The sequence below is a fragment of the Labrus bergylta genome, chromosome 22 (genome assembly GCF_963930695.1).
Source record: "Labrus bergylta chromosome 22, fLabBer1.1, whole genome shotgun sequence".
In the NCBI taxonomy this organism is placed as follows: Eukaryota; Metazoa; Chordata; class Actinopteri; order Labriformes; family Labridae; genus Labrus; species Labrus bergylta.
In genome coordinates this window covers 4,493,362-4,513,545 of record NC_089216.1, presented here as the reverse complement: position 1 = coordinate 4,513,545, position 20,184 = coordinate 4,493,362, and the positions used below count along the sequence as shown (strand labels likewise).

The 20,184-nt window shown below is 39.8% G+C and overlaps 1 protein-coding gene across 8 annotated transcripts in view; it reads left to right on the top strand.

Annotated features, from left to right (window-relative positions):
• si:ch211-200p22.4 (phosphatidylinositol-binding clathrin assembly protein) overlaps positions 1-20,184 on the top strand; it is a 90,562-nt gene that overhangs the window by 24,038 nt on the left and 46,340 nt on the right. For all 8 annotated transcript variants that reach the window (XM_065950977.1, XM_065950975.1, XM_020649363.3 and 5 more), the window contains exon 2: positions 16-158. In XM_065950977.1, the coding sequence (XP_065807049.1) occupies positions 16-158 (143 nt within the window). The remainder of the gene's footprint in view (positions 1-15; positions 159-20,184) is intronic.

Genomic DNA, 20,184 nt, shown 5'->3' with positions numbered 1-20,184 from the left:
CCCTCCCCCCCTCAGATCTGATTCACTGCACCAACGAGATGAACGTGAACATTCCCCAGCTGGCCGATACGCTGTTCGAGCGCACGGCCAACTCCAGCTGGGTGGTGGTCTTCAAAGCCCTGATCACCACCCACCACCTCATGATGTACGGCAACGAGGTAGGAGGCTAAACACACACACACACCCATTCACACTCTGAGAAACAGCCTTCAGGGCAGTCAATGAAGGCTGCATCGATAAGTCATAATATTACTCAAGTCTGTGTCGCCCACACGTTCATAAATACAAACATACATGCACGTCCGCATCATTTATTCATGTTCGTATCAGTGTTAGGATCAACAGTGAGGGGGTGAGAGCATATACATTGGACACATGGAGTGAATAATCGAAATAGCTGCAGAGTGCGGAGAAATTAATTAGCTCAAGCTGGAAGCAAGATGGGGGACAAGGATAGAAGCAAATGAATAATCAAATAAATTAACTTCACAGAAGAAAAAAAGCTTGAAAGCTGCAAAAATAACACACTCCCTCTGCTGTGGATTCAAAAAGACTTTCAAATACAATAATAGGGAATTCAAATCCAACCGATCCCTGCCGTGTTCGGTCGGATCATTCTGGATTTTATTTATTGTGATTTCAACCAGACATTGCTCTGTTTTTTTTTTTTGCACGGAGAGGACCGGTCAAACCCCATATTAGCGGAAAATCTCCATTTATATGCAGCAGTGTGGTGCGGCTTTGAAATGGAGAGGAGAGATGGAGTCAGATGGAGTTATAGTTTCATTTATTCAAGGTTTATTAATTTCTAATTAGTTAGAAATGGAGTGTGCTTTGCCCTTCAAGTAAAGAGTCTTAGGACTCTTGAAAACACATCTCACATAAATCAGAGTAACTTGGAATATACTTTCAGAGGGTCTTATTCCGTTTGCCGCTCTCTGTACTAATACGTTGTTGTAGGTCTATTTAACGACATCATCTGCATAGTGAGATGTTTACATGATCCAAACATACAGCAGATGGTTACACTGCAATTACTGCAAAGAATCAAAGAGAGGAGTCGTTAAGATGGAAAATACGGCTGCTTTATCATTTGAGGCAAACATTGAAGTTGTAAATGCAGGAAATACGTTGCTTCCCAGTGGGCCAATCACAGGGCGTGTGGTTACATTTTTGAGCCAAGGCTATTCAAATATGTTGTTCAAGGGGGCCACATTTTTTAGAAAGCTAAGGACCCAGGGGCCAGACAAGCAAGCCCACCACAGCAGTACAGTGCACAAAGCTGTTTTTTTGTTCCTTTAACAACACAAGCTTGTGATAGGCTGCGAGCACAGGACCAAAGATGTTCTAATAAACTGGAGCGACCTGCTGTTTTAAACACTTTACTATGGCAACAATTTCCGCCCCTGCTTATCATTATTATTAGTTTTTAACTGATCTGCGGGCCAGTCTGATGTCATCTGTGGACCGGAGTTGGGCCGCCAGTTGGGTATGCTTTTAAGTTGCCAGTTTGTGCTTGACTAAAAAAATTATATACTGATACCAACACATCTTTGTCAGGCTTTACATAATCTGGCACTTCTGTGGTATTTGGGGGTTGTAATGCGTCTGTCTTCATTTCCCATACTTTATACTTTACATACTAATGATGGCCTTGAATGCAAAGATATAACCTTTTTGTAAACACACTCACAGCAATCAAACAACATTCGAAATCCACCACACCCTATGCCACATTCCTTTCCGACTCCATTTAAAAAGAGAAGCATCACTTCCTTGTTTAGTCGACATCAGTTATGTGGACATTATGTAATGCTTCCTGCTGCTGGTTTTCTTGTTTGTTACGTTAATCCCAAGTTCCTCTGAAAAGAGGAAGACCTGGGTTTGAAGTCATTCTGTTTTTTTGGTGTATGACAGAAACTTCAAAACTCACGACGCCCAAACAGCAGCTTGGCTGATTTCACTGCTGCAGAAAACAAAACAAAAACTGCAGGTGGAGAGAATTAGTCAAAATTAGACGTTATGTTGGCGGCGTACAGGTGAGTAACTGATGAGCTGGCCCCGTCAGTAATAAGGCTCTTTTACATAAGCCGAGACCTCACATGCAGTTCAAAGGGACATCAGGTCATCAGAAGATGGAGTGCTAAATGTTTTCTCAAGCTGTGGAATATCCTGCAACACTTTTTTTTTTTTGATGAAGCCAAACATGCTAAGTAGGTCAGCGCAGAGAGCGTGAAGCGGTGTAGAGGTATTCCCAAGATGTGGGCTGATTTATCTCTGGGTTTTCCTTTTTCTGATGTTGCGAGTGACTTAACGACGACTGCAGTGTTACACCTATGCAGAATTTCTGCCTGGCTGCTGTGCCAACTCGATTTCTGTTAATAGATTTTTTTTTAAAAGTGCATGGGAGTTTATTTTTGCAGTTGTCAGGTCTGGATAAGTATGCAGAAAATGAAAACAGAGAATTGAAAATTGGGGATTTTTTGCACTAATGTGGCTTTATTGTAATGTATTTCTATCATTTAATTGCCTTTAATCATTGTGAAATATCATTCATGTGTTGAAGCAGTATCTTTTGTGTTTTGCAGTTGAGAACAGAAGCAATTAAATCTTGTTATTTCATTTTGTTTTTCCACAATGCCTGTAGCAAGTAAATAAGTTAAGGACATAAAATGTGACTGCTGCTACACATTGTAATCTCGTTCTCTTAAATTAATAACTCAGAGTGCGCTCAGCTGGTCATATTAAAGCTGCTGATTAAACAAGCACAACAGACTTTATGCAGAGATTTATTGTAAATACGCTTCCCTTTGCAGGTTAATTGCGGGAACTACTAATATGATTTACAGTCATTTAAAAGCCTACACCTACAGTACATTACCGTAGTGTTCTGCTTCAGCGCCACAGTGCGAGTCTCCCGGCTGCTGGTAGTGTGCACTCATCAGCCTGCATTCATCAGGCCTGTCAGGACAGCGGTGCTGACTGAGGCTCGGCGGCCAGGTGTCCCCGCTCCCTCGCGGCCGTCCCATCCATTACAGTCAGAGCCGAGAGAAACCTGGCCGTAAAATTAGGAAGCACAGACCCGCAGAATTGGGGTCAATAGACTGTACGTTCCTGTTCAGATCAACACGCTGACCAGCTGCCAGCTGGGCGGGCAGGCCGACGGCGGCCTTACAAAGTCTGATAAAGAGTACATGTTTTATGAAAAGAGAGCACTGCTTGTCACATCGTTTAATTTAAAAGCTTGCAGCAGAATTCCTGATAAAGTTATGATGGATTTAAGTTTTAACTGAGCTGACATAAAACTGCTTATTTATGTCACTTTATATTTACGATATCAGGAAACTGCTGAAATGTTACATTCTCAGGACACCCTACCTTAAGGAGTGTGTATATATATATGTATATATATAAGAACATAATTTAATTTGTTTATGTTTCAATGACAGTGTTTAAGTCTGCCAAGGACTCTGATCTGAGCTTTCTCAGGCTAAATAAACTGACACATGTAAGCCCCATGAACTTGTAATTCACAGTAATTTTGAAATGAATATGCAAGGGAGGGGAAAAAGGAGGTAATTAAAAAAAAGAAATAGAATATTGATGGCTTGACTTCAAAGATTTATATCTGATGAATTTTTGTTTGCACTGTCTGAGCTGTAAGCTGAGAGTACTTTACTTGCTTTTTGAATTCAACTACACTTTTATTTTGAAAAAATTTGAATTTTAAAAGCAAGGACCCCCATGTAGATTGAAGGTTACAACATTATTTTAACCACGCAAAAAGACGCTCTTTAGGAATCAAAAATTTATGAAAACAGCTGAAAGGGACGATTAAAACAGGGAAATGTTTCATGTCACAAGGTGGATATTTGTACTCGTCAGCTGAGCTGTCTGAGAGTTTATTAAAGTGAAATGAGACATTCAAAAGATGCAGCAATGTTGTTCTTTTAAATCATTGAGTACAAGAAGACATTGAAGGCTTATCCATGGTGCGCCTAAAGGTACAAAATAGCTCAAGATTAATCGCTAAAAAAACCAGTGCATTAATTTCAGACCTTAATCACATAAAAATAGTTATTACTGACAGCCCTAGTTGTGAGCGATACTCATCACACATGACTTAACTTTAAAAGATGAAGATTGGATGGATTCATGGTATTTGCCGACTGTTTTCCTGCTTCCTCTGAATCTCCTTCATGTCTGTGGTCGACAGCTGATTGGGAATTAACAGAAATGTAATTATTCGGTAATATAAATCTATTATTTTGTAATATATTCATCCAGTGCTTTCAATTTAGAATATGGGAATCAACCATTCCGAGCAATTAGCAGACAAATAAAGATTTTTATATCTCTTCTTTGCCTTCATTGCCATATTTGTCAAACGGATCGGGATCATGATTGGAGTAATTGCTCATATTAATGCATGTGTTCATGAAGGGTCGACAGGCCAGTAAAAACTCATTCAGTTCTTTACCTCCGTTTCTTTCCCTCCGTGCCAAGAAGCAATTCTGGCTCTCTCTCCCTGGTGACACTCTGAATCTTAAGGGCAATCAAGAGTCTGTCAATATCTTTGATCAGGATTTCACTTTTGTGCTGGTACAAAGCCACATGTCAAAGGAACACCACTGCAGGGCCTGGAGTCTCAATCGTTCCTAGCTTCTGGGTGTTCATTACACTGAGCGAGCAGAAAACAAAAGTGCTGATCAGAATTTTACAGATTAGGAAATGCGTAAAATTTTACTATCTACAAGAAGGGATATGATTAGTCCTCTTTGTGAAGCCATTGTCTCGCTGTTATCATTTGTCAGCGTGTGCTTCTCCTTCCAAGTCTTTGTAAGATAGGCTGATTTGTAAAGAAAACAATCCAAACCAGGAAACCTCAAACAATAGCTTGAGAGAGTCATTTTCCACCGCCAGCCTCCGTCTCCCGTCACTGGACAGGAGAGGTCTCTCTGCCCGGTCTCTCTCCTGGGAGTCTGGATGCTTTTTCCACCCCTAGACCTGAACAAGGTTAAAGAATGCTAAAAGAAAAAGTGATGAATAGAAAGAAATAAAGGTCAATTTGTTCATAAAACTGAGAATATGGGGAAAGATGTTGCAAATGGCCGTACAAGAAATGAATTTTCCTGTAAATGGGGTCACATGAAAGTCAAAGTTTTTTAAAATCAATGTTTGAAAGGATAAAAGCACCGCTTCAAATAGGTATTTAACACATTCTCCACCGGAATCTATTTTCTTTCAGAGTGTTTTGATGCTCCAAGACTGAATTATCCCCCAGTTTTCTTTCTGTAACAAGATAGCCTACAATGACACACATTGCAATGCTTTCTTTGGTTTTGGCTTTGGCTTCCTGTTTGGCCCTTTCAAATTAATACAGCTATGAAACAGATCCCTTACATTAAAAAATGTCAAATGAGATTTTGTTTCCTGGCACTAATATAAGGAATCTTAATATGTGACATTAGGTAACTCCACATAAAGTCTCATTATTCAATACTGAACACATGGCTGTGCACATGTTTTCATGGTTCCATGCTGGATTTACTTCCTTTGTTATTCATCAGCCAGATGCTAAGTTGCTAAATGGTTTGGAAAAAGTCAAAAGTTTGAAATGCGCTGCAGGAAAAAGTTTCAAATATCAGACGGGGACACCATTTAAAGAAAGCAGTTTGGTAAATACAAACAGCTGTTAAAAAGAGACTGAGCCATACCAGACAAAAAGACAGAGCAATTGTTGTACTAAAGTAGTTCATTAAGATTAACTGTGCTTTAAGCTTAATGCTAAAGGCTACAAATCAGCATGATAGCATGCCCCCAATCGTATACTAACAAGTTGATGTTTAGCAGGTATATTGGTTACATACAGTATGTTCATTATCTCTATTAACCCTGCTTTCATGGCCTCTTTGGAAGTTGTTCATCCATCTGACAAGTGTTCACTAATGTAGATGTTAACAAGGAGATGGATTGTATTTCATGGCTAAGAACTAATCTATGTCACTCCACTTGCTCTGATGCCAACCACTCAAACCTTTATCAATTTGACACTTTTCTAGAAAATGGAAATAGATCATCCTGCCATCAACCCAATGTTTACATTCCTATACCATGTTTCTTTCTGTTGTCGGTCTTTAAACCAGGGTATTGGTGAAATTGGAATTGGAAATTGCCCCTAGGTATCATAAATGTCTGGAACAGTATTCATACATAATCCATGTAATGTTTGTTTGAATATCCTGAATGGACCTAACCAACAAACTCTGCCCAGTACAACAGCCAATAGAGATGGCCATAAGCTTGTATTTTCAAACAGATTTTCACAGGTATCAAAAATGATCCTTTACCTCCTAGAATAAAAAAAATAGAAGTAACAGTTTTGACTAATCTCGTTGTGTTCCTGCAGTTTCTTCTTCCCCTTAAATTTGTTTCTGTTGAAGAAAATATTCTCTGAAACACGGCAGAAAATCAAACACTGGCAAATGCTTGTTTATTGATTTTTTATTTTTATTTTACTCTGAAAAGCCTTTTATAGAAGCTCTGAGTTTTTTCTCCCAGTTTACTGTGACTTCTAAGAATGTCACAGCCAAGATTTGCCCCGACCACGAGGAACATTAAAACACAGCGCTGTGAAAACTGTTTTTTGTGGGTTTATTTTCAAGGGCATCAGGTCCTTGTTAAATACTACACATCGTTCTTTCTTCTTCAAAACAGGGTCCTTTTAAATGTCGGCGGGGGGGGAATTAAAGTCTGATTGATTGCACCAACGTTAAAAAACGAAATTCCAACGTGGGTTGGAGTGCATTGGGAGAGCAAAAAAAAGTGGAATGGGGAGCGAGAGGAGACATAGTGCAGAAGTCATTAAGGACACGAGAGGAGACAGGGACGGTCTGGCGAGGACAAGCGAAAGTGCTGATGATAGCAGGACGCTGCTTTCCTTTTTTTCTCTTAGCGTGTGTTTGAGGTACAGTGACATTTTTTTATGGTGGTGTGTTTCTACCCCGACATCGTCCCGGATAGCGTACGGACAGCCCATTTGTTTCTTGGTGACGTCACCGAAGCACTCTCATCATTGCACTCCCTCGCGTTCCCCACGGACAGCAAGGACACAGACAGAGACATCTTCTGCAACAACAACATGTTTTAGTGTGAAAAGAATGTCAGAAAATGCAGAAATTTGGCTGAGCAAAATATGACAAACGGCGAAAAGAGGCGTTAATGGGAAAAGAGAAGAAAAGAAAACGGGAGCATTTAAAGGCAGAGCGAGAACAGAGGGGTGTAAATGTGCTGACTCAAGCGCTGTGTCAGAGGGAGCAAGGACTGGGGAGGATGTTATTTGTGTGTATGTGTGTGTGAGGTCACCCTGACTCTAATAGGGGTCACTTGAGATAATCTGAAGCGCCTGGATGCACATACACGCCGACACACACACACTTACACAAAGTCACCACATGTGCTTCCTATCAGCTGCTGCTGAGGCGAACATAAAGATGATTAGTGTAGAGGCAGATTGCAAGGCATGAAGGTGATAGTGTATTTAGGTTTAAATGAAATATATCTTCAAGAACTAAGCCGTTAATGTCGTTTTTTTTGCTAATACTGTTTTCCTAGTGCATGCAATTTAGAAACAGTCAAAGCATTATTTATTCTCCATAAAATTGACCATTAATTTTGCAAAAATCTTCCTCAGAGAAAATATCGATTATGTGTTGTTTAATAAAATAAAAATGAAGACAGTCCTTGAAGTAGGGTTGGGAATCACAAGGTAACTCACAATATGACATGCAATACTATGCAATATGTGGCCCCAGGTAACTGTAATTTCACGATACAGAGATTCTTAGATAATTTATGTATTGCAAGACATCCACAGAATGTTAAATCATGACTTATTGAAGAATATATTTGGCTATATCTTTCTATATCTATTTGTTTACCACATTTGTCCTAAGTTTATCTCAAAAGATCTTAAAGTCTAGATTTCCACTCTGTGTCTATTATTTTTGAAAGACTAGAAACAGAGGTCCCCATATGTTTGGTGTAAATGTATAGTCTCCTCTTTGTTTTGTAGAAAGGTATGTGTGTGTCCCCTGACTCCTGCTTTTTATTACTGATATCCAAACATCCTATGTGAAACGTTCAAACTCGAGGGGTGACCCATGGGGAGTGGGCACACTTTCCACACACTTTCCTAATGCTACCTCAGGCTCAAGTGTATCCAACTCCAGCAAAATGGCTGCATGTGCGTGATCAATAGATGAAAGTTGTGTGTGTGCGTGTGTGTGTTTGTGTTTCTGGCAGTCCTACCTAACTGGCTCAGCAGACTCAACCATCCAGAAACTTTCAGGGAACGACTGTCTCGATAGTTATTCTGTGTGCATCTAATTAAGTTACTTGGTTTTTAAGGCTGTCAGCATTAACCCGTTAATCGTGACGCGATTTAAAAAAAAAAAGTCCAAAATGAAAATTGCTATGCTCACGTACTATTTTGTCCCTTTAGCTGCTCTGTAGGTAAGCCTTTTCATTGTGTCCCTGCAGTCACAGTAATAGAAAAGGGGTTGTTTCATTTCACTTAAAAACTCCCAGACAGATCATTTGACAAGTCAAATGTAATGTCCGCCTTACTTTTTAGCTGTTTTCATTTACTTTTTGATCCGTAACGGGTTCCTTTTTCTTTTGTTGAGTTAATGTTGTGACCTTTGATCAACCAGAAGTTCCTTATTTCATGTCAAGATAAAAAGCAGGTTTGTATCCAGACAGGAAGTAAACTATGTAGCATAAGACAATAAAAATACAGATAAGAAAATAATCAAAAATAACGTTTTTGTATCGTTAATAATCTCTTTTCATACTAAATTCTTGTTAGCACATATTAATTACATGACTAGCTTTTAACGCTGGTAACATGGATTGAGTCAGATAGCTAAAAGTTTAGCTTGTGTGTAGCACTTGACGGCAGTAGAAGCATCAAACATTGCATCATTTAACTGCACAGTAGCAGCTAGCATATCTAACAACGTCAGCAACACTTAAGATACCCTTATTGAATAAACTGCTGCTAGTTACTGGATTTGTGTATTGAAACAAGCAAAGCTAAACACATAAAAAAAGCCTCTCATTAACAGCATGTTTGACCAATTCAAGCTACTTTTAGACATCCACATTTCCCCACGTCTGAAAGCATCCAGTCAGGACCGGCAGCAAGCGGAATAATACTTGTGTTTTTTTTTTTTTGCATTAAGCTTTTTTTGGCTATTATAGGGTTCTCTGTTTGTTACTGCATCTCTGCTAATGTTTGCTCCCCTGTTACCCACTTCCTCTTAAAAGCCTGAGAGAAGTCGTTTTTACTCCTTCCATTGCTTTCTCCTCAAGTGCCAGGTTTAATTAGTAGTACTGTAATTAGCTTGGCATCTTCAACCCCTCAATACAGTGGCTTTTAAACCATAACAATTAACTGTTTCACTGCATTTGGTCTCTCGCCTGGAGTGATCACACTCTTTTCCGTTTTGCAGGCCGGCAACTCTGGTTGTTGGTAAATGGAATCCATTTAATCTATTGTCATTTTTTCTACTCGTATTGATATGAGAACTTTTGAGAAATTCAGACGAGCGATAATTGAGGACAGAAGTTTAAAAAGTGGCTAGTAAAAGACTTTCCTTTGAACTGCCATTTTAAAGTTTAACATTGAAGTTTTTTGTTCAACATATAAAATTGAGATTCCCCAGAAAACATTTATTTTGGGGGACGCGGTAGCCTAGGGGTTAGTTTGGCCGCCCCATGTACGGGGTTTGAATCCAGCCTGTGGCTCCTTTCCAGCATGTCATTTCCCACTCTCTCTCTCTGGTTTCTGACTTTATCCATCGTCTTATCTCTTAAAATGAAGGCATGAAAAGCCCAAAAACTAAACCTTTAAAACCCTTCTACATAATTTAATTTAATTGAGATTAAAGTTTTTAATTCAATTTATCTGTCAGCAAAAAGAAAAAGAAAAATATTTGGCTCTATTTTCATTAAACAAGGAGGATGATTGTGATATAAATAATAAACTACAAGTATATCTGGATCCTCCTCACAAACAGACCTCTGTAGACTGATTAATTTATGATTCATGGAAGTCAATACGTCTTTCAGTTTGGTAAAAAAGGGTTCGGTCGGGTAATGCGTTACCCATTCGAATCCCTTGAAGAAGCAGCAAGAATGAGTCTGAAACACGCAATTCATTTCTCTTCTAATAAATTCAGCACTCTTCCACTCCTGAACTAGGACACATCACTGCGTCACAGTAGAGCAGAATTTGAAAGTGAACTGATTTAAAAGTGTTGAATGTTTTATCATGTTTTCTACAAAGTGCAAGATTTAGCATTAGCAGAACACCAAATGATGTAACGCTCAACAAGGAGATTTCTGTTTCTCCCTAAGTGCTCTGTGAGTCAGGATGGAGTTACTTTTTATGAAAACAAACTCACACATTTTCAAAGAACATGGTATTTTCTTTAAAAGTATTTGTGCTTTTGCTTTGTCCATTTTTTTTAGTTAAGTCTCGACTGATTTGGAATTTTTGAGGCCGTTGTCGATATTAGGGAGGAAAAAAATCTGATACTGATGTATCGGCTCATATCTTTCTTAGAGCTATATTCGATCCGTGGAGATTGATAGATAAATATAAAAACAGTTTCTGTGTTGATCCCTCAAATGCAGTTATCAAACTCTTAGACGTAAGCAAGATGGCCACTCCACTGGAAAGCAACGTGCGTCACCACTGGAGGCTATGTAGAGTAATAATGTTTGTTGTAATCCATATAGCACACTCTGCTAATGAAAGAGTACTGCTAGTGTAATCAAACAATACTCAAATTAAACCCTAACCCTACTCAGATTAAACGCCAATACCATTATCACTTGATACGCTAATATCAACCGATATTATTGGCTGTCCAATTAACGTTAAAAACATTATTTGTTGCCAAACCTTATTTCTTGTGGAATATCATTGATATATCCTGTCCACTGTTCTGTCTCTAGAATGGAGGCATGAAAAAAGCCAAATAAACCTTTTTGTTTGTTAGTTGAACCAAACAGTTCGAATTTGAACAATTCAAAATCCAATTTTGGGCTCCAAGAGATTGTTACATGGCCAAATTTACATTACAGATGAGATGATGGATCGTGAAAGTAATTAACACATTGATCAACAACAGGAATAATCGTCAGTTCCAACCCTACAGTACATTCTCTAAAACTGTATTTTCCATCCTGTCATGTGACTAAAACATTTCCTGTTTAGTATTTCTTTGTTTTTGCAGTGGGGCCACGTTACTGATGTTAACGCTGGATGATGCAATACGCTACCTGATTCATTCACTATCTGTTCAATATGCACACGGCAGCTCAAGGACCGCTGTGTTCTAGGGGAGTAAACTGTACTGCTACCCACTATGTGTGTGTGTTTGTGATGACTCATGGCTCAGCTGCATCATTGACCTCGCAGACACACTCATCCACCAGCAAGACACAAGTGCTCCCCTGGGAGCAGGAGCCTACATACTATTAGCCTTGTCACCTTGTAGACTCACACACACACACACACACACTCGAGTATTGCTAAAGCAGGATATGCTCTTGCAAAAACCCCTTAAATGTCGACATATTTCTTTAATCCTATCACTCTCAAGCCCACATCCTGCGTCTGTTGGTGACTCTTTCACACTCGCATTGGATTCAGGAGCTGGATGTTTGATTATGTAAGAGGAGGAGAAATACTACAGAGGAGAAGGAGGAGAATCCCCTGCTGTAAAAAGGATAGCTGTTTTTTCGTCTAAGCGTTTGCTTATGTATGTTTCCACACGTCTTGTAATTCCCTGTGTGTGTGTGTGTGTGTGTGTGTGTGTGTGTGTTTTTTTAGTGTGCGTGTTTCTGTGCTTGCATAAGAGCTGCTTTCATTCAGCGGCGCCCGATCACGACTCATTCTTCTCGTGTGAGTCATCACCTTTCAGAGGAACTCGGTTTGCAGTCATTTCTGACGATTTTGTGCATGTGTGTGTCTCTGTGTGTGTGTGTGTGTGTGTGTGTGTGTGTGTGTGTGTGTGTGTGTGTTTGAGGGGGAAAAGTAAAGCTGTGCGCTGCAGCCAAAAACAATATTCCCATGTGGATTTCCTGGCCTCCGTTTTGAGATGAAACAGCCTAACTGAATCTCTTTGATTCCCTGTAAACATTACCTACAATATGTTCAGACTTAAAGGAAATCGCTTTTTTTTTTTTCTTTTCCCACCAGAGGACCCGGGTGAAGGGGGTCCTCGAGTAAGACGGTGAATCTCTTTAACAGTTCTGTCAATAATTTCTCCGTGCTGGTGAAGTCCTGGCTGTTCATTGGCTCGGTGTACACGTTGGCAGATCCAAAGAGTGCCCAGCGGGATCTGATTCAACATTCCCAGATACCGTGTAACGTGACGTCAGTAAGCTGCACACAGCACACTCATGTTTACCAACTAGGCTGGGCTATGATTCTTTTTTCTTTTTTTTTTAATACCAAAGGGAGGAGAGATGAGAAAGATCTGGAGAGTTCAGCTTCCTCCGAGCAGATCACGCACTTCTCTTTAAAAGAGCAGTTACGAGTTACCACCCAGGACTTCCCTTTTGTAACTTTTTACATCAACGTACACAAACTCACCATTAAATATTCACTATCAGCAGGCAGATAGGAGCATCCTTTGATTAAAAACCACCCTTTTAATGTCTTAGATATAATGCTCTATATAGAGAAACTCCCAGGTAACTAAATTAGTTTTAGCAGAGTAACATAAAAACTTCTTATGTTACCAAGCAACAACGTTTTTGACATGAGATAGGTTGTAAATTTGCTTTCCTCAGTATGACTATCTTAAACAGCCAATCCTGAGCACAGCTTTCTATCAATCAGGAAGTCATTTGGATGTTACTGAGTACAAACTCTCTGCAAGTTGTATAAATCCCTCCATCCCCCCTCAAACCCCCACACAGGACTACCTCACTGGACTGTAAAATACAATATAACGTGCAATATATTTATCTGTATAGTAATTTTACTCATAGCTTTTCTTTTTATATCTATTTATATCTGCTCCTTATTTTTATTTTTCTATGTAAATACATGCTGCTGTTTTTTTATCCTGCACTACAACGAGCCAAATGCAACAAAATTTCGTTCTTATCTGCACTGTAATGTACAAGTTTGAATGACAATAAAGAAAGTCTAAGTCTAAATAAATTAAGTAAAGAGCTTTCAGAGTAAGGTGTTACTAAGTGTCATATATGGACAAACAACGAGACAAAATGCTGCTAATATGCATGCTATGAAGAAGTAACTGTTTGACAGTAAACGTGTGTCCACAGGGTCTGAATGCAGGTCGATGTTTTCCGTTTGGCGAGTAAATTTCACTTGGCCACTCGGCAGGTAAATGTTCTAATTCACAGTGTTAAGAGCGTTTAGAGCTACTTTCCCCCCCTGCTCCTCGCAGCATTGCGGGGAGAACGCTGAGGCACGCCAACATGCATTGCAGCACAAACGCACACACACACACGGATGCACGCCAACACTTGCGTCTACTTTTAGTGGAATGGAACGCAGTCGATCCGTACTGACCGATACCGACGGGAATGCACGTGATCTGGTCAACTTTGGGAACCACTCCCTTTTTACTGTATAACCAAATATGCATGCTAAGTAGGTAGCTGGTGAATATGTCTACTTTCCAATACAAGATTCTATTTTCTGTCAGATAGAAGTGAGAGAGTCCAAAAATGCTTAATAATTTGTGACTTTTTTGGGGGGTTTATGCCCATTATTAGAAACTGTTAGGTATGCCCCCTTAATGTTGTGTTTGGCCACCTGCGGATAGCCGACAATACGCTACTCTTCCTTTACTTTTTCAGTCTTTGTACATCAATATGAGCACACTGGAGTGAATTCTTTAGGAGACAGACTGACCTAAGGTGTGAATCCTTATCTCTCTTTTTAGTTTAAACAAATATTGTGTTTTGTCCTGAACTGTAGTCCCTTTCAAACATGCGCCATAACCTTGAACTTATCCTGACATTACCCATGGCAGGAATGCAAATGTCCATTATCAGCTGGACTGGATGTAAAACAAAAAACAAAAAAAACCTACCTAGTACAAAGTCAGGTCTCATTGAGCTGAAGTGTGAACATGGCGGGTCAGGTACCATACAGCCAGAAAAAAGTGTGAGATTTGCACCCAAAGGTGTTGTTGAGAACAGAGCGTCAAGTCCTGTGACATTAAAGTGGGAAAACTTTGGTCTGTCTTCTGAAGAACACATTTGAAATATGCTTCTATATAAAGAAAAGAGCAGGAAGTAGAGGCTTTGTGGGCGTTAAAGTTGATTTAGTCATGAGAGTGACAGTCATCAAGGTCTATAACATCCCTCCTATAATATCATATACCACTGTGCAGAGCTGCAGACTCAGATAAGCCTTTAAACTCAGGGATCGCTTACTCAAAGTGGATTTCCTGGATTAGCTAAGTTTTCACATCACCTGTGCCTGTAATGCTTCCAGAATAGGGATCCAAATGACGAAGTTTGATTGTGATGCAATACAATGATTCTTTTTTTACGTTAGAATATTTGCTGATGTCATTTTTAATGAGGCTAAAGGAGGAGGATCCAATTTATTGAGATAGCCGGGGCTGTAGCTCCTGCTCTTCTACAGAGCCAAATGTTTTTTTCTGACATATCCGCCGCCAGCACCGAGGGGCCACGCGGCCTCGGGTGCGGGGATCTCAAACCGGTAATGATCCTTCCGTGGATGCAAACCGGCACAGTGGACAGATGACATCTTGATGACAAGTGGTTTGGCAGTATTTTGATATAGAAACTGGATAAGAGAGGAATAGATACATGTAGGCTGTGACTGATTAAACTTGTGTATAACCCCTGGATCGGAGCACTTTAAACTATCACAGCTATGTGGATGTTTACAGCTAACATTGACCACACTCTTGACCAATTTGACACGATGTTTAGCCGTGTTAGATGAATGTTGCTACATGTAAATTTGTTGTCTGAGGGTTTTCTTGCCTTTGGACTGGTCGACTAGTCTGAATTTAAATTTGCGTTTAATCAACATGAAGTAAGTCTCCAGGAACAAGCTCACTTTGTAGATATGATATTGAACCGATCCCTATTGATGCATCTTAACATCCCTAACATTATTTCATTATAACTCATGGCAGTTTTCCACTATTGGTGCACCATTAGTTTGATCCATTTAGGAAGAGCCTGAGCCCAATTGAGCCCATTAAATTGGACAAAGGTGATCTGAATATTTTTTACTGTCAGGAGTATCGTAAGCCCTTTTAAACATCGTGTGATTGAATAAAGAGGAAGTCTATCAATCTGTAATAAACATGTAAATGGGATCATGCCATGTTTTAATAAGTCATTTCTTACATAGAGAATGTAAAGCAGGACTCACTCAGGTCTTTATCAGCTGGTAGTGAAAGCCGTGGCCTTGGATTTTTCTCTACTCAACCTGATTTCATGATTGAGAGCGGAGTCAAATGAAGGCCTTTTCAGGTTCAGAGCTGGTGCCATGGTGTTCGGTTACTACAGAAACCACCAACTTGTGCACTTTGAGTGAAAGCCGTGGAAGGAAGGAAAGAGGAGGAGGAGGAAGAGCCCAGAAGAAAGCTGGTAGCTCCTTCGTATAGCCGTGTTTCACTGTGAGGCAGGGAGTAGCCAGGATCTAAACGTATCAATAATACATGAGGTTGTTCTCCGATATGCTAACATGAATTATTTGACAAGCCGAGCCCGACCTGCTTTTCTCTCTATCGCTGAACATCGTCTCGTTCTCTCTTCCACATTTGTTCAAAAAAAAAATCTGAATCTCTTCTCAGAACAGGATCTTTTTTTTTCTTTTCTTGAAGCCGTCTTCTCTGAATATTCTGGCACTCAGCGGGTTTCTGAGCCTCCCTCGTCTGCCCCTTTAGAGATTTTTTTCCTTTTTAACTATATCTATGCATTTTGTGTGCGTTCCCTCTGCCTCTGTCTTCTGTGTCTGAGGCGGAGGGAGATAAGCAAACTCTCGTCAGACGGCGTTTTCATGAGGAAGAGAGCAGTCTGCACAGCACCAGCTTATGAATAGCACGAGCTCCTTCTGTTGCCATGTCTCCCTCTTTACCTCCCTTCATCGGGTATACTCTATGCTGAGTCTTAACCTGGGTTCAATGCTGAGGCAAGAAGAACACTGAAGTCTACATCATTCTCAATCTTTAAAACTAAATGTTTTTGGCCTAAACATATGTACTCGAGACGTGTCAAGGCATCAGCTTTTGGCTTTTTTGTTTTGTTTAAACAATGATTCTAAACCTTGTGTTTCCATCGATTTTAGAGTCAAAGTTTTTGGTTTGCTCAATGCAACCTCCCTTACCTCCCTCCCTTAACCATACTTGAAGTCTTGACTCTTAAGTCAATGGTTAATCTTTTTGGGACTAATTCTCTGTCCACATTTGGGAGCTAAATCTCCACACGAGACACCATGAGCAGAGTTTTTGTCCCCACAGTGTGAGTATGCACACAAGAAGGGAAGAGAACAAAATCAAATTCTTTATGCCTTTTTAAACAGTCCCAGAGCTTCCTGGAAACGAGTCAATGCAGCTGAATCCAACACACATGCCCGCAAGCATATTTGTGATCCCAAACACACACACACACACACACACACAAGCACACAAGCCAAATAAACATTCTTAGATGCTCCAACAGACCAGGAAGAGCTGGTTCGCCGCCAGATCGAGAAGTTGGCAAGCTAGCAAATCTCAGATCATTTTAAGTCAGTTGGACAGAGACCGCCTTAACTTTAAGATGCTTTTGGGAAGCCTGAGGGCCTGAGTTTGCAAAAACTGTGGACTGTCGCCAAGAGTTATTCCTCTGCAGCCTGTTATCTAATGATGTGCAGAAGACGAGATAGCAGAGGTGTTCACCAGGGACCAAATGGAAGTTCAACGTCAGCCCTTAGAGACGCAGTCCAGGTTAAGTCTCAAGGTTTCATAGTCTGAAGTTTAAGTCAGGTCTCTGGTCTCTCTAATGGTTTGTCTCGGCAGCAGTATTTGTAGGATTTCTTTTTTTGTGTGTGTGTAAAAGAATTGTATCTTCAATACCAACACATATAAAGGAAGCCCAATCCTCACTTCCTCAGAGCACCATAGGCTTTACAAATAAAGTGAAAAACACAACAAACTTCATGTTTAAATTGTTTTTGTTGTATTCTCTGTCTTGCACTTAAATAGAGTAAATGAAAAGGAATCTGGGAAGCAAAAGGCCAAGACATGAAAGTAAAATCCAGACTGTTTATGGAAGTCATTTGTTGTAGATTGAGAACGTTATTTTCAAGTCTTAGATTTAAGGAAGTCGTGCTACATCCATATGGTATTAACCATGTAAAAAATCAGATTAAAGCTCCTGTGCAGAGTTTTTAACTGGTTAGGAAATGGACTGAAATAAATACTGATATCTCTTTATGGTCGACAAAAGCAAACAAGACCATCAGCAACAGGATTGGTTATTTCTGTATTGGTATTGAAACTTCTGCAAGGCGGGGGTAGGTGTCGGATGAAGTGATTAACAGTACGCTACCTAAACAGCATAAGTTTACGTTTTCCACAGTAAATACTCTTGGTGAGTTAGAGAGCTGGCTGTTATAGAAAGAAGGAAAACCTTTTTTTTTTTTTACTTTCACTTTTACCATACACAATCCGCAAAAAGATAAGTCGTACCACTTTGACCACAGGGGGAGCCAGAATCGACACGAATGAAAAATTCCTCATCGAAGCTTTAAGTACTGATTGAGAACTGCAGTAGATAAACACCACTACTCCAGTTCAGATAGTGAAACACAAACAGGTGTTTGATTTAATTACTAAACTGTTAAAACGTACCTCACGACTTTGCAAATACCATCCGTCAGAAGCAGGTACAACAGACATTTCAAACATAAACATATCAGAGCTCTGTCATCCAAGGTTAACTGCCAAACCATTACATTTCACTTCACTTTCCCGTTTTGTAGCGTTGGTTTAAGGTTAAGATAAATCTGTCTCAAACCTGTATTAATGTGTTATCCAGGTGCTTGGAAGGTTAATTAAGGCTGAAGTCTTCACCTCAACGACCGGTAAACAATGCAGCTCTTCTGCTCACCGAGTCTCTTTGAAGTCCCAAAACATCAAAGGAGAAATGTGAATACAGATGAGACCATCACAGCTTGTTTTTCTCTTCACACGCCTTTGCTTGATACCTGCTCTAAGATGTGTTTGATACTACCTTGCTCAACATTTTAAATGTAGTCTACAACCGAGACTGTATATAAGAGGTGGACGTTTCCACTGAGACATCACCCGCTGGCATTTGAACTCCCCTTTTGAAGCCTCAAGGTTTTGCTTTTTTCCAGTTAAATTTGGTGTTTTCTGGTCAGAAGGGACCATATTTCGATGAAAGATTAGATATTTATAAAACCCTGCTTTGTCAACTATTTCACTCTTAATGGGATAACATTTAAAAAAACTTACATTGTGCAGTTTTGTAACAGGATTTAAAACAAGAGATTGTAACCCTATAATCATTAGGAAAAGTTTTACTCTGATAAAAAATCTATTTAGAAGTGGATCAACACAATCTGGCTTCTTTTTGTATCATATGTTATCGCCCCCTGCTGGTCATTAAAAGGAATACAGGTTTTTAAGAAACTTCCGCCTAAGCTTAAGTCATAAAACTAAATTTGCTCTGCCCAGATCTTACAGTCGTTGGTCTACAGTTGGTAAGATTTAGCTAATCATGCTTAAAGTTGACTTTTTTCCAATGCAAGTCAATAACAGTATAGTTGCTGAATCAATTTTGGTGGCCCATCTGTGCTAGCAGCACCTGCTCAGGGACGGGAGTCATCTCTCACAGGTCTTACGGAGTCTGAATGTTGAGCTCCAGAAAGAAAATATGAGATAGAGAAAGTGAAAAAAATAAATCCCCCCACATTTTTAATATCTCAACATTGAGGATCTCCTAAGTGATGCAACAGAACTTTAGTAGCTGTTCAGTGTCCAACAGTAAAAGGCAGAGGGTTGCACTTTGTGTTGAAAAAAGATGGTGTTGGAAAATGTAAAACAAGGAGCTTTCAGCCCTTTCTTTGTAACATGAAATCTGTCAAAACCAACAAGTAACTGGTGTTGTCTTTGAAGTGATAATACCAGACAGACAGGATCTGTGATGTCACACAGCAGTTGAAAAGTGTCCAAATAACAAAGATGTCAGAAAGTCAGTAAATAACAAGGATGCCATGAGTCATCACGTTCTGGCCACTACGTTTGAGCTTTAGATTGGAGCTTAACATAATAGTTTCTCCTATTGTTCTGCCAATCCTCTGTTACGTCCCAAAGGTTAATTAATTATTTTCATCAGGCTTCCTCTTGCCAATTGTTTTCCTTCGCCGGTTTCTCTTTGAGCTATTCATAAGGCGTCCTAAGTGACTGGAAACAAAACAGCAGGAGGGAAAGTTAATTTTTAAACAAGAAGGACTCCAGCCTGAGACGGGACAAGTCAGTGAGGATAAACCATCTACAGCAGCAGGTGTAGCAGCAGGGATGCATTGGCTCAATACTCCGTCCTGCTGGTGTTTAAGAGAAACCAACTTGAATGCCTGACTGCTACGAGGTTGTTGTTCTCTGGGCGACCTCTGACCTCTCTGCAAAAAGGAAAATAAACAAATGACGAGAAGAGGCCGTTATTAAGAACAGAAGATTGATTATTTAATCGCCAAAGTGTGTCAAGAAGTCTTGGCAGATTTGTTGAAGTGTTTGAGTCTTAAAACCCTGGGCTTCGTTTTAATAGAGATTTAAATTCATGTCGGTGATTAGTCTGACGTTAGGTTGACTGAATGTTAGGTTGACTGAACGTTAGGTTGAATGTTAGGTTGACTGAACATTAGGTTGAATGTTAGGTTAACTGAACGTTAGGTTGAATGCTAGGTTAACTGAATGTTAGGTTGACTGAATGTTAGGTTGAATGTTAGGTTGACTGAATGTTAGGTTGACTGAATGTTAGGTTGACTGAACGTTAGGTTGAATGTTAGGTTAACTGAATGTTAGGTTGACTGAATGTTAGGTTGAATGTTAGGTTGACTGAATGTTAGGTTGACTG